An 11,959-nucleotide genomic window follows, 5' to 3' on the forward strand; every position below is an offset into this window, starting at 1 on the left:
TTTTGTGTCACGTCAACTATATATGATATTATTATGTAAAAATCCTTGTGATATAATAATAAAAACACACAAAACCATTTGAATAACTTATATGATCAAAATACAAATAGATCGACTTACATAATCAATAGCATCACGCATATTCATGACAATTTATCTAATGTTTATTTATGAGGGTTGGCATTAAACCTCCCAAGGTAGTTACCTGTTGACTGTTGTGACGCTGTGGATGACTTTCATGTTTATTTGGATTTTGAGTTCGTCCATCGCATGGATAATTTTAGGGTGTACTTCTTCTATATGGACCTCCTGCAACTGGAAAGACATTGTTGGCCAGAGCAGTGAAATTAATGTTCAACACGTGTGCATATTTTTCTAGTATTAATAAAAGTTGTCAGCATTCACAAAAGATACTGGTATCTCGCAATGGATGTTTCTCTCTTCAAACCATCAACCCATATCAAAAATTTAGAGAACGTAGCTTGCATGGATACGGAGATAAAAGTTATGTATCACAAAACAACGTTCGAAACATATGTCTCTAATATATAACAAAATAGCTGTCTCTTTTCAAAACAAAAACAAAACAAAATATCTGACTATCGACTAATTAAACACTTGGATAAATATTAAAACACTGTCACAATTTTTTAGAATTTTTTTAGAAAGGGGGTCTAAGCTTATTCTCAGTGTCCGGCCAAACCCGCCCTGTTGTCGTTCCTACTCACATGTTTCGATCACTGGGTGTTGAACCACGGTAATATTTTCTCAATTGCAGCGACTGAGCAAGCCGAGTTTCTCGTCCCAAACAACTTTAATCAACAGGAAATTAATAATATCCAATAAGCAGAGGCAATGCCCCGATTAGTGCCACTGTAGAACGTCCAGAGATTCTTGATGAACCTTTTTATCCCCTGCTGCCATTACATTAAAACCTGCCAAAAAATGGATGGTACACGTGATAGTTAGAACTAAATATCTTATAGTGAAACGATTGAGTACTATTACAAATAAATCACACATTGCCCCCTGATTTATATTGTAGATTCTCCTTTATGACCAAATAGTCGCAAAATCAGATTATGAACGAAAGCAGTGGAATCCACATGACAACATACTCGTGGCAGGTGAGTTTGCAGAAGCTTCCCAGTGAAGTTGATTGCCTTTCCAATCAGTTATAACTCCACCAGCACCTTCAATCACAGGTATCAGGGGAAGGAAATCGTATGGCTGGAAAAAAAAAGAAGCTCAATATCAAGTAGTCTGTGCATGTTACAAATTATAAATTCTACCGTCAGTTTAGCTTTCATCACAAGTCTACGCACAAGGCAATATAGCTAAGGAAGCGTAATATTTAGTGTTTGCAGTAGATGACTGAAGAGAAGGGATAAAGAACCATAAGCATAATTGAGGCAAAATGGCATTTTTTCCATATCTAGCTATAAGAGGTTGACGTTCTATCCTTGCAATCCACTCTTTTATCTAATGATAATTTCATAATTAATCTTGAAGCAACACATTTGGATCCTGTTAACTGTGCATTATTAATTCAAAAGATAATCTTTTTCCGATTTTTAAAGAACTAATTTGTTTGTTAAATGTCTCCACTTGGCCTGAAACTAAAGTTTGAAACTTGAAACAGAGTATGTGAATCCAGTTTTGGGAAAATTCAAACCTTGCCATCTAAAACTCCAAAATTGAATTTAAAAAAGGGTTAGCTTGTGATTAAAGATATATTGATCCTGTTTTTCCAAAATTTAAATAAGATGTGTGAATTCCAAAAGGACCCAATGGTTGAAGGCATAATTGAATATATCTACGAAAATATGATAGAATTTAGATTATAAAACGTACCTTGAGACCTGACTCTATCACTAAATCTACGTAACCTGAGGATAACAAGGCATAGGCATAACAATCACAGCCATATAGAGGCACTTTCACCTGTAAATCATAAAACACACAAACTGAACAACAGAACTAAAAGCATAACTTTGTCGATATAAAGTAACAAAAGTAAATTTGAACTCAGGATTCCGAACAGATAAAAACTACTAAAAAGAACATGTTACGATAGGAATATGACCGAGCCACGAGTACCAAAAGGAACACTGGAGTAAAATTCAGATCAAAATAAAGTTTTTCACTTCCTCAACAGTGAATTGACAAATATAATCTGAGAAAGGGTCTTCAAAGAATGCAACTTCGTCGACAAGAAATTTGGAGATCCCAGAAATCTGAGAGGTCAGCCGAGTGCAAGAAACCAAAACTAACGGACATGGAAAAACGGACCACTGGATGTGTGGATGAAAAAATCATTGAAACAGATTGCCACAATTCTTTGATTGTGTTTTGAAGTTTGTCAGTGTGTGCTTTTGGACACATAATCGCGTGAATCTACGAGAATAAATAATATAACAGACTATTCATGACAACTCGGAATCAATAAAACAATGCATCTGATGCTTTTTTGCCATAATCTTAAGCAAAAGGGCTAGATATGTCCAAACCATAGCCAGCTAAAAGGACAGACCTTACTCCTTACTCGAGTAAAGGCCACTTCAGCATCTCCACTGAATAAATGTGGGCTAGTTGTGTACCTGATAAGGAGTAAGAAATGTTACGCAACAAAAAAACAGGTCGTTAGAATAATAAATATCAGAGTCTTATATGTTTTAACTTGAGCTCTCATGAAATCTTCATTTATGAAATACTTTAGCGAATAAAGATCAGTTAAGGAAAAGGATGGACAGACAAGTAGGCCTTTGAGAGCTGTGAACAGTTGCGAGTGGAGATTTCCTGCCCATTCAAAGTAGATTTCCTTCCTCTTAAGCCAATCCATCTTTCTCTCAGAACGGGTTGGTCAATAATGCCGAGGATCTGATAAGGAAAAATAATATTTCAAAACACAAAGCAACAACCACTGGCGAAACTTCTAATTGGAAAGACCATGCAAAGCCTTCCTGAATGAAACAACTATCTCGGGATCCTTACCGGTCTACCTTCATGGAGTAGAGCAATTAAAGTTCCAAATAAGGGTTTACCTATAAAATAATTAATAAGAAAAATTAATCAGCTGATGAGCCAAACTTCTTCAATCCAAGAGCGACAAAGACCATATAAATTGATACCAGTTATAAAACTTTTTGTTCCATCTATCGGATCCAAAACCCAAACATAGTCCGCAACCTCTTCGTTGCACCTCCATCCTTTCTCCTCTCCATATCTGAAAATCAGAACCATTGGTCACTTCTTTGTCTAAGAAACTAAACCAAACAGCTTATATTTAATGAAAACAGAAAGGCTCTGGGTATATTGACCATTATTTTGAAAAAAAGGCAGTGAAATTTGAACATATATATTTTTAAAATAAAATTAGTGCATAAATTTCATTCCCTTGATATATCACAAGCTCGCCAAATTTCAAGGGCCAATTTAGCAGCACTATATATAAGGGGGAAAGAATCTTATATTTATTTGAACTTAAATGTAAGGAGTTCTGAAATCTTGGAATGTGATTACAAAAGGAAGGGATGCTTGAGAACGTGCAGCTCATTGGACCAACTTGGTAAGATGATAGGAAGAACCCATCCATAGTTTCGTGCAACTCCAGGATTCCTTAAAGATTCAGTTATTTAAATTTCAGCAGGCTATCGTGCAATGCAATATTGCAGCAGGTGTCAAGCTATTAAACTTTAACGTACTCGGATCATGATTGAAGTCGAGGTCCGATTAAACACGTGAAGCCAGAAAATTAAAGGAGAGACAATGAATAGTGGGTAAAAAAAGAAGAGAAAACTTGATACGAAGTTATTGTTGACAGTTTAACCAACTTCGAGGTAGAACCCGAAATGTTACTCAGAATGATCGAAAATCTAACAAATGTCATCTCATCCAAGCCAAATAGCCAGCCAGAAACTCACATTGCATGAGAAGGAAATTTCTCTTGAATAATTTGAACCATAGACTCCTCTGCAGCTTGATCAGCAATCGTCACAGGACCTAATTTACAAGTTATCAATCCCTTAGAAAACAAAGACCACAGGAACTTCGATTGATCAAAACTTAACACCACCATTCAAAAACAAAAAAACAAAAGCCAAAAACAAAAAAACTTACTCAAATCCTCTTTGTCCAGAATGTCAAAGCTTTTCCGAAAATATTTGCGGATGACATCCCCTGCGGCGTCAGCAAGCTGATTGCCGACGTCAGCGAAGCGATCCAGGTCAAAACTGTCGAATTCAATACCCGCACTCTGAACGCCGTAACTATGATTCCTACAAACAGAGGAATCAACGGAAACAGCATCAAATGACGACATTTTACTTGAATTCAACCCAATCGAGCCAAAATTTAGGGAAAAATCACGACGAGAGACCAGAAATCGCGGAAATGCGGGAAGGGAGAATGTATTATTGTTTGCAGAATGGTGTAGAGAGAGAAAATTAGAGTAGGAGAGCATTTGAAGAAGATGAGCGTGCATTGAGGGGTTTATATAGTTGCTTAGCGATGGTGGGGTTCTGATCTCACGCACGAACACGCTGAGTGTGTGTGACGTAAGGTTCTGTGTGGAGGTGGGGAAGAAGGAAGAAGGCAGTGTGATATGTTTGTGCACTCGAACAAATGAACAAATAAAAGAAATTGAAGGACAAAATTGCGTTTTGATAAATTAAATTCAAATTTTAAACTAATCAGAAAGTGATTTAGAAATTAGAATCTAATATTTGGATCGAACTGGAAATTAAATCCACAAATTTATCATTTTAAATCTCTTCCTCGAAATCTATCATTCAAATTTGTTCGAGTAAAACAATTTGGTAATTGATTTTAAATCTATAAATATATATTTTGAATCATTATAATGGATTTTAAATTATTTATAAAATATAAGCTTTTTAATTTTTCCGCCAAATGATATCTCAGATCCTAAAACAAATTCATGTTATAATTGGATGGATTGATTTAGATTGCGGGAGAATTGCAATCAAATGGTATTTCAAATGACTAGATTGAAAAATGAATTTGAATTGAACCAAAATACTATGAATAGATATTTTGTGAGATAGTCTTACGAATTTTTATCTGTAAGAAGCAGGCTTGATTCCTTATTGGTTAGTCAAATTGTAATGAAAATCACATAATTGAAGGAAATGCTCGAATTTTTTATTTTTTTAATAAATAAATTAATGTTTTGTCGTTCTAGACCACCACTATCGGATTCGACAGAAGGAATGACGTGTCAACTCTACCGATAGTCACAATAAAAAATAATACTCTTAACATAAAAAATAATATTTTTTCATGAATGATCCAAATAAGAGATTTGTCTCACAAAATATGATCCGCGAGACCGTCTTATACAATTTTTTGTCAAATAATATATGTCAAGAGTTTGTTTGGTGAGAGAAGTTAATGAATTTAAAACAATTTTTTTTAAAAAAAATATTGTTTTGTTACAAAATATGTTAGAAGTTGATTCTCAGAGAGAAAAAACAAATAAACAAACAAAAAAACAAAACCAATTTTCAATATTTATCCAAAAATCAATTTTTTTATTTAATACAATTATTTTAAAAAACTTGACTTATTTAAATGTGTTTTGGCAAAAATTTGTGTGAGACAGTCTCACGGGTCATATTTGTGAGACAGATCTTTCATTTGGGTCATTCATGAAAAAATATTATTTTTTATACTAAGGGTGCGTTTGGTAGGGGTGATTAGGTGGGTTCATTTTTTTTTAACTCACCTAATCACATGTTTGGTACGTTTTTTATTTAACCAAGTCAATCCCTCATACGGATGATTAGGTTATATAAGGTGTGATAAAATAATCACTCCTCACCCCTTATGATTATTTATCTCTCTTAATTCATCCTATTTTTCCAATTTTACCCTTCTTCTAAATCCATACTCACCACCACTTCCCTCCACCAACCGCTAGACGACCACTCCCGCCGTCGGCCGACCACCGACGCCGCTTCCGGCCGACCGACCACCGTCGACCACTGCCGCCGCAAAACTGGAAGGGCAATTTTGTCAATTCATCGAAAGATTATTATTTATCTCATTATTAACAATCATACCAAACATAATATTATTTTATCATTATCTACTTCAATCATTTTTTTTATCATTTCTCTCTTAATCGTTACATTATTTTATCTTCCAACCAAACGTAGCCTAAGAGTATTACTTTGTATTGTGAATATGGGTAGGGTTGACCCGTCTCACATATTAGGACCTGTGAGACAGTCTCACGTGAGACACACCCATGTGTTTCTAAGCTACATCTTCTATATCTAAACTAGCTCATCGACAACACAAAAAAACTCGAATCATTCATTGGCTCAAATAGATAAATAGATTTTTTGATATGTGAGTTTTAAACTAAAAACCATAGAATAAAACCCATCAACTTCAAACTTAGCATTTTACATCCTTAATTTTATAAGTTATTTAAATCCAATCTTCAAAATTCATTCCTTCAACTAAAAAAATTGCTCCAATCATGGTTGGTGGAAAAAAGAAATCGAAAGATAGGAATGTAATTAGAGAAGGCATGATGCAACCAGGTGCTTTGTGACAAAATACAACTTGTTTTTAGGGGAAGTTTCTTCCACTTTGGCTTGCTTTCATGATCTGCTTCTGCTTTCCGATTCTTTATCGTCTAATAATACTTGGGAAAGATAGCGATGTAATTAGAGAAGGCCTGATGCAACCAGGTACTTAGTGACAAAATACAAGTTGTTTTTACGGGTTTTCTTCCACTTCGGCTTGCTTTCATAATCTGCTTCTGCTTTCCGATGCTTTATCGTCTAATGATGCATGCTTCGTGCAAGTGCCATTACAGTGTGTAGCTTTTCAGTTTAGTGCGTCTCTTTTGTACACTCCAACCCACACGTAACTCCCTCCTCATTTGGGGCCAAACAAAATTATCATTCACGTGACGCCAACACTTGGAATTAACCAAAATTGACTTGATGTGTTGCTATTTTACTGATATAAATACCGTCCCGATTTTAGGCTAGTCGAAACTTCTAGGCGCCACCATATTAATCGATCGCTTGGCGCAAAAGCCGCCTAGACGATTTTACAATTAAAAATCCGCCTAGGCGATTTACACTTAAAAAAAACAAATTATGATATTCCTAATTATAGCATATGTGCATATCACCGTCTAACCGGATTTATACTTTTCAAAAAACCAAAATAATAACATTATTAAATAATAATTATACTTTAAAGAATAATGTTGGATGATTCATATATAAAAATTTATTAATATATATTTATTATTACAATTTTAAATTTTATAATAATATATATTTTATATACAAACATAATCTTCATGAACCACTTGATAAATTTAAACTTTAAAAAAAAACCGTCTAGACCCGCCTAGTCGCCTAGATGCTAGGCAGTAAGTAACCATCCGCCTACCGCCTAGTGGATATAATACAACTCAAGTTCTGAATTTAAAAGCAACTCCATTTAAAAAAAAAAAAAATTGATCTTTTACATGCACCAATGACAATTCATTATTGTTCTTTCATGGAGGCCTATAATGGCCCAGTCCCAGGTCTTGAGCAAGCCCATAGCCGACTAAATGCAGCTCAATCTGAAGTGTAACCTCCCATTTCGAGCTTAAACTAGAAGTTCGTATTACAACAGAACAAATTAGTCACTCGCATACTAAAAATCTCCCTCTTCCTATATAATTATATAAGGAATTTAACTTCATCAAGTATTATCCCCATTCTTTACAGTATATTTCTGCAGCAGTTATCCTATGAAGGTCTTCTCAAATGAAGTGACGACCCCTGCCTGGTTTCTCCTTCATGTAAATAACCCAATACCAATATAATGGACGAGGGGAATCAAACCGATGGATCGAGGCTACAAAAACACCGCCACCCAGATATATCAAGACTGGAATATAAATCTTCATCACAAACAATACATCGAAGTAGCAGTAATCAGAGGCAGACCGAAGATTCATGTTGTCGAAGGTGAGGCAGGACGAAGGTCGACACAATTGATTTCAAGGGGGCAAACTACCAATTTAAACAACTAAAAACGAAATATAATTTTGGCAAAGGGGCGATTACCCAACTTGGTCCCGCCTCCAGTAGTGATGTGCGAATACGAGAATCTAAATATTTAGTTCCTTAGAGATAGGATAGACACTCACTCTTAATCCATAGAGAAGCTCAGTTCTTGATGGATTGATTTTCAGACATCGATCTTCCCCAGGAAAAAACCTTTTTTCGAGTAGATTGATTTTCAGACATGAATCGAGGGATCTTGAAGTTGAATGAGAAAGGTCGCCTCAGAAAAGGCTTTCCTTGTGAGCTCTTCATGCTCGAACTTGAGCTCATCTTGGGACTCCTTCCTTCAACTTCACTATTTCTATGCCGATCAAATATAAAATTACGGTTGAGATCACTGTCGACAACAAGTTTTTTCAAACGCTTTCTAGCCTTTGAACCTAGTTCAGCTTTCAATGCCTTTTCAGACATCTTCATGACACGTTTCTCCCCGAAAATACACACTGGGCAATCTGGGTCATATTTGTTGATTTCAGGAGTCATATTTTCCAGGCATTCAGAGTGGTACACATGTCCACAAGTTAATACAGAAACAACAGCTAGTTCGTTGGAGGATATATGGCTGCTCCACCGAAATGAAGATCTCTCGGTTAAAAGTTTTGAACAAACACCACAAGTTTGGAGATCCAAAGAAGGAGATCCCGAATGCCCAACAGAACGGGTATTTTTGTCTCGACTGAATCCTGAGGTTTCACTATCAAAAGACAACCTTTCTTTCCGATTAGTCATGAGCTCAGAGAAGCCAGGGATCGACCAACTGTCAGATGACCCACCATTAGAGCCCCGGTTCGAATCATTACCCCAAGCAGGGGGGATAAAAGAAGATGCCTCTTCTGAAATTGAGAATGTTGGTGATTTGTATTCTGGAATTCGGCTATCAGATACTTGGCGTAATAGCAGACGTCCAGGAGAACGGTTATGCCATCTGGAAGGAGTTGAGTTCGGAGGAACAACGTGACTTTGCGAAGACAAAGGAGATGTTGAAAGAGATGAGACGGAAGGTGCCGCAGGAGAGAACTTAATAGGTGATGTACATGAAATAGATGGGGATTCTGTTGGCTCCTTCACCTGAATAGTGAACAAGCGGAACAACGGAAACAAAGTCAAGCTTTAAAAAAGTACGTGGATTGCCTTAAAAAAAAAAACTAACTTCATCAATACTCCACACTTACCTCCACCAGACCACGTGAGATAGCTTGATCTACAAAAAGAATCGAAATACAGAATGAAAGTAAATGCCAATCTCATCTTAGCAAAAATGATGAATTGGAAAAGAGCAACATGAAACTGAACACCCTCTATTTTTCTACTCAAATAAAATGAGAGCTAATATTTAATAGAAAAGGCAGATAACACTTGAACTAAAATTTACTGCATAATCATCAAAACCCACAAAATTTAAGAGAAACAGAAAGCACTGATGGCAGATTTTTAACTAAAGCGAGTTAAATAAAACACTCTAAAGCCAAATATCTTCATCATGGGGTTGTGTTTCTCAAAAAGAGAGGGATCTAAGAGATTTATATTCCTTGATCAATAAAATAACTGTGCATAAAGATGTTGTCAACCGAACAATACGCATCAAGTGAGGATAAAGCACACTAATCTCAAATTCTATGCAAATTGGTCTCCTCTTAAACAAATATGTCATCCTAAATAATTTAACTTCAAGTTCTACACAGGCATATCAAACTTTTCAAGCCTCCAGCATCCCTCCATGTCTCTCTCTCTCACACACAAACACACACTCTCCTCTACATCCTAATATGCTGCGTGACAACTTCTCCGACTTTTCGATATGTGCATGTGTACTTTGAGCCATCAGAAGCATAGGAAATACAATCGATCACATTATGATCGACAATCGACATGAGTGAGGTCCACCATGAATTTAAATTACAGGCCCGTTAATGATAAGCGCCCTCATGTCAGATAGTAGAAAATTCCCTTCCCAGGCTGATTTTAGAAAATTCCCAAACAAATCCAACACGAACAAAATCAGGAAACTTTACTGTCCATTCCTAAATTGTTACTATTTGCACACCTAAGTACTCTTGAGAAACAAGTACTTTCATATTGCAGCATGAGGTAGTTTACAAACAACTAAACCGCTGAAAAGAATGAAGAAAATTGAAACATAAGAAATCCATAGAGTTACTTACCAGAAGATGGAAACCTTAAAACCACTGTATTTCCTCCAGTAACTGCGGGGTGGTTTTGCCAAGCAGGTGATCGAAAACTATCCAACGGACTGCCCTCATCAGAAGCTAATGCAGTTTCGACAGGTGTACCAGATTTGACATCCACTCGACTGTTTCCACCACCTCCACCATGTAACCAATTTGCAGGTATCTCTTCCCCAGCCACCCGTCCACGATTATCACGTCGGAAACTCCAGGATGGTGAATAGCGAGCATGCCTCTGCACAGTTTCACCAGAAGGTCCATTCGTTATAGTTCTACTCTTAGCTGCAACACAACAAACTGCCCCCATTCTTCCTCAGTCACACGCCAAGGACTCGATAACTTATGGTTAACGGACCCCTTTCACATCAATCATCTCACAAAAAAGAACACACCGGTACATAAACACAACTTAAGTTACCTGCAATTGTAAAGTTATGGTAAACCATCATCCATGCAGTGATACAATCAGAACCCCTCACTTCATATATGTTAACAACAAAATTTAAAATTTAAAAATCTGTCTGATTTCTAAATCATTGAACAGCGATTATCACTCCACAAGTCTACAATTTCAAAGGTTTCAACTCATCAATTAAATAGACAATGAATAATTGAATGATATCGAAAATCACCTTCACCATCTTACTACTACACTGCAAGTAAATTAGTTTATAATTATCTTTAAATAATCCAAACAGAAATAAATTCTTAGCACAAGAATGTAAGTACCCACAAACAGGATTTGACATAATCTAAATCAAGAATAATCGCACTATTAACTTTGCAAACTGCCCACACCAACTCGGAGTAAGGAATTTCCCGAGTTCCAGATCTCCTATCAATACGAATCTATGCAAAATCTCTTGAAAATCATATAAAACAGCTGGCTCAACTCTTTTGCAGCTAAAATTCTTCATAACATTCACATAAAGTAACAAGAATATTCACCGTTAAATGAATACCTTAGCCAATAAACTTTACAAAGTCATGACAAACAAAATTGAACACTCGATTCAAAGTGACTCTATATTTGGAGGAGAATACAGGTAAAAAAACTAAAAACACGAAGGTTCTGACAACACAGAGGTCAACATAGATCCGAAATTCGGGCCTGAACAGCTGAAAGTCACAGTCCAAACATTTGGAATCAGCCTAAACATCTCTGATCCAAAAAAAATGCACTATCATCTGACAATCATATTTTCACGAAATAAAACACGATGCAATCCATCTAATCGCAAAAATAGCAATTATACATCGAAAATCCAAATAAAAAACAAAAGCAACTTACCGAAGATCGGTCAAAATTGTCTCACCGCTTCCAAACCCTAGAAAAATAGCAGAGAGAGTATACGTGTTAAGACTTTAGAGTGCGTGAACGCTTGTTTAATTTATGGAGTCTATGTATAAATATTTGTATGTAATGGAAATATATACATACAATGTGTACGTATAGAGTGAAAAGGGGCCTGTTTCTTTCAACTGCAGTCATAGTTTTCCATAAAGAGGGAGATGACGGTTTATTTGACGACGTTGGTTGTTTGATCCATCACCGTCTAAATTTTCAAACGGTGGTGGCCTCAAATTCTAACGGCGTAAATAAGAAACGTTTGGTTAAATTAAACTAAATTAATTATTAATTATTTTTAAAAATTAAAAAAGTGT

The 11,959-nt window shown here is 35.9% G+C and overlaps 2 protein-coding genes across 4 annotated transcripts; both read right to left on the reverse strand.

Moving 5' to 3' along the window:
• Nucleotides 1–482: 482 nt before the first annotated feature.
• On the reverse strand, nucleotides 483–4,610 carry LOC140811973 (bifunctional phosphatase IMPL2, chloroplastic). Of its 2 annotated transcripts, none has more exons than XR_012113581.1 (9): nucleotides 4,120–4,610; nucleotides 3,924–4,002; nucleotides 3,132–3,226; nucleotides 2,995–3,044; nucleotides 2,756–2,880; nucleotides 2,534–2,600; nucleotides 1,855–1,944; nucleotides 1,022–1,230; nucleotides 483–935 (listed from the first exon to the last, which is right to left on the reverse strand). XR_012113581.1 is itself a non-coding variant. In XM_073170113.1 (9 exons), exons 1-9 carry the CDS (start codon nucleotides 4,481–4,483, stop codon nucleotides 865–867), a joined length of 1,053 nt encoding a protein of 350 aa, XP_073026214.1. In that variant the 5' UTR covers nucleotides 4,484–4,610; the 3' UTR covers nucleotides 483–864. The 2 variants fall into 2 exon arrangements, 1 of the variants encoding a protein (XP_073026214.1); XM_073170113.1 differs by having other exon boundaries at nucleotides 1,119–1,230.
• Nucleotides 4,611–7,613: 3,003 nt separating this feature from the next.
• On the reverse strand, nucleotides 7,614–10,601 carry LOC140811694 (uncharacterized). Of its 2 annotated transcripts, XM_073169747.1 has the most exons (4): nucleotides 10,271–10,601; nucleotides 9,281–9,309; nucleotides 8,192–9,176; nucleotides 7,614–7,896 (listed from the first exon to the last, which is right to left on the reverse strand). In XM_073169747.1, exons 1-3 carry the CDS (start codon nucleotides 10,599–10,601, stop codon nucleotides 8,211–8,213), a joined length of 1,326 nt encoding a protein of 441 aa, XP_073025848.1. In that variant the 3' UTR covers nucleotides 7,614–7,896; nucleotides 8,192–8,210. The 2 variants fall into 2 exon arrangements, with proteins under 2 accessions (XP_073025848.1, XP_073025847.1); XM_073169746.1 differs by having other exon boundaries at nucleotides 7,614–9,176.
• Between the last annotated feature and the right edge of the window lie 1,358 nt (nucleotides 10,602–11,959).

This window comes from Primulina eburnea, chromosome 14, assembly GCF_022965805.1.
Source record: "Primulina eburnea isolate SZY01 chromosome 14, ASM2296580v1, whole genome shotgun sequence".
In the NCBI taxonomy this organism is placed as follows: Eukaryota; Viridiplantae; Streptophyta; class Magnoliopsida; order Lamiales; family Gesneriaceae; genus Primulina; species Primulina eburnea.

Bases quoted from the DNA above. Each gene is read 5' to 3' on its own strand.
- LOC140811694 (XM_073169747.1), bottom strand. From the start codon at position 10,601: ATGGGGGCAGTTTGTTGTGTTGCAGCTAAGAGTAGAACTATAACGAAT. The intron at 9,310-10,270 runs GTAAGTAACTCT...TTCTTTTTGTAG, and splicing joins TTTAAGGTTTCCATCTTCTG to ATCAAGCTATCTCACGTGGT. The intron at 9,177-9,280 runs GTAAGTGTGGAG...TTCACTATTCAG, and splicing joins TCTCACGTGGTCTGGTGGAG to GTGAAGGAGCCAACAGAATC.
- LOC140811973 (XM_073170113.1), bottom strand. From the start codon at position 4,483: ATGCACGCTCATCTTCTTCAAATGCTCTCCTACTCTAATTTTCTCTCT. The intron at 3,227-3,923 runs GTGAGTTTCTGG...TCTGATTTTCAG, and splicing joins AAATTTCCTTCTCATGCAAT to ATATGGAGAGGAGAAAGGAT. The intron at 2,601-2,755 runs GTCTGTCCATCC...ACTCCTTATCAG, and splicing joins CAGCTCTCAAAGGCCTACTT to GTACACAACTAGCCCACATT.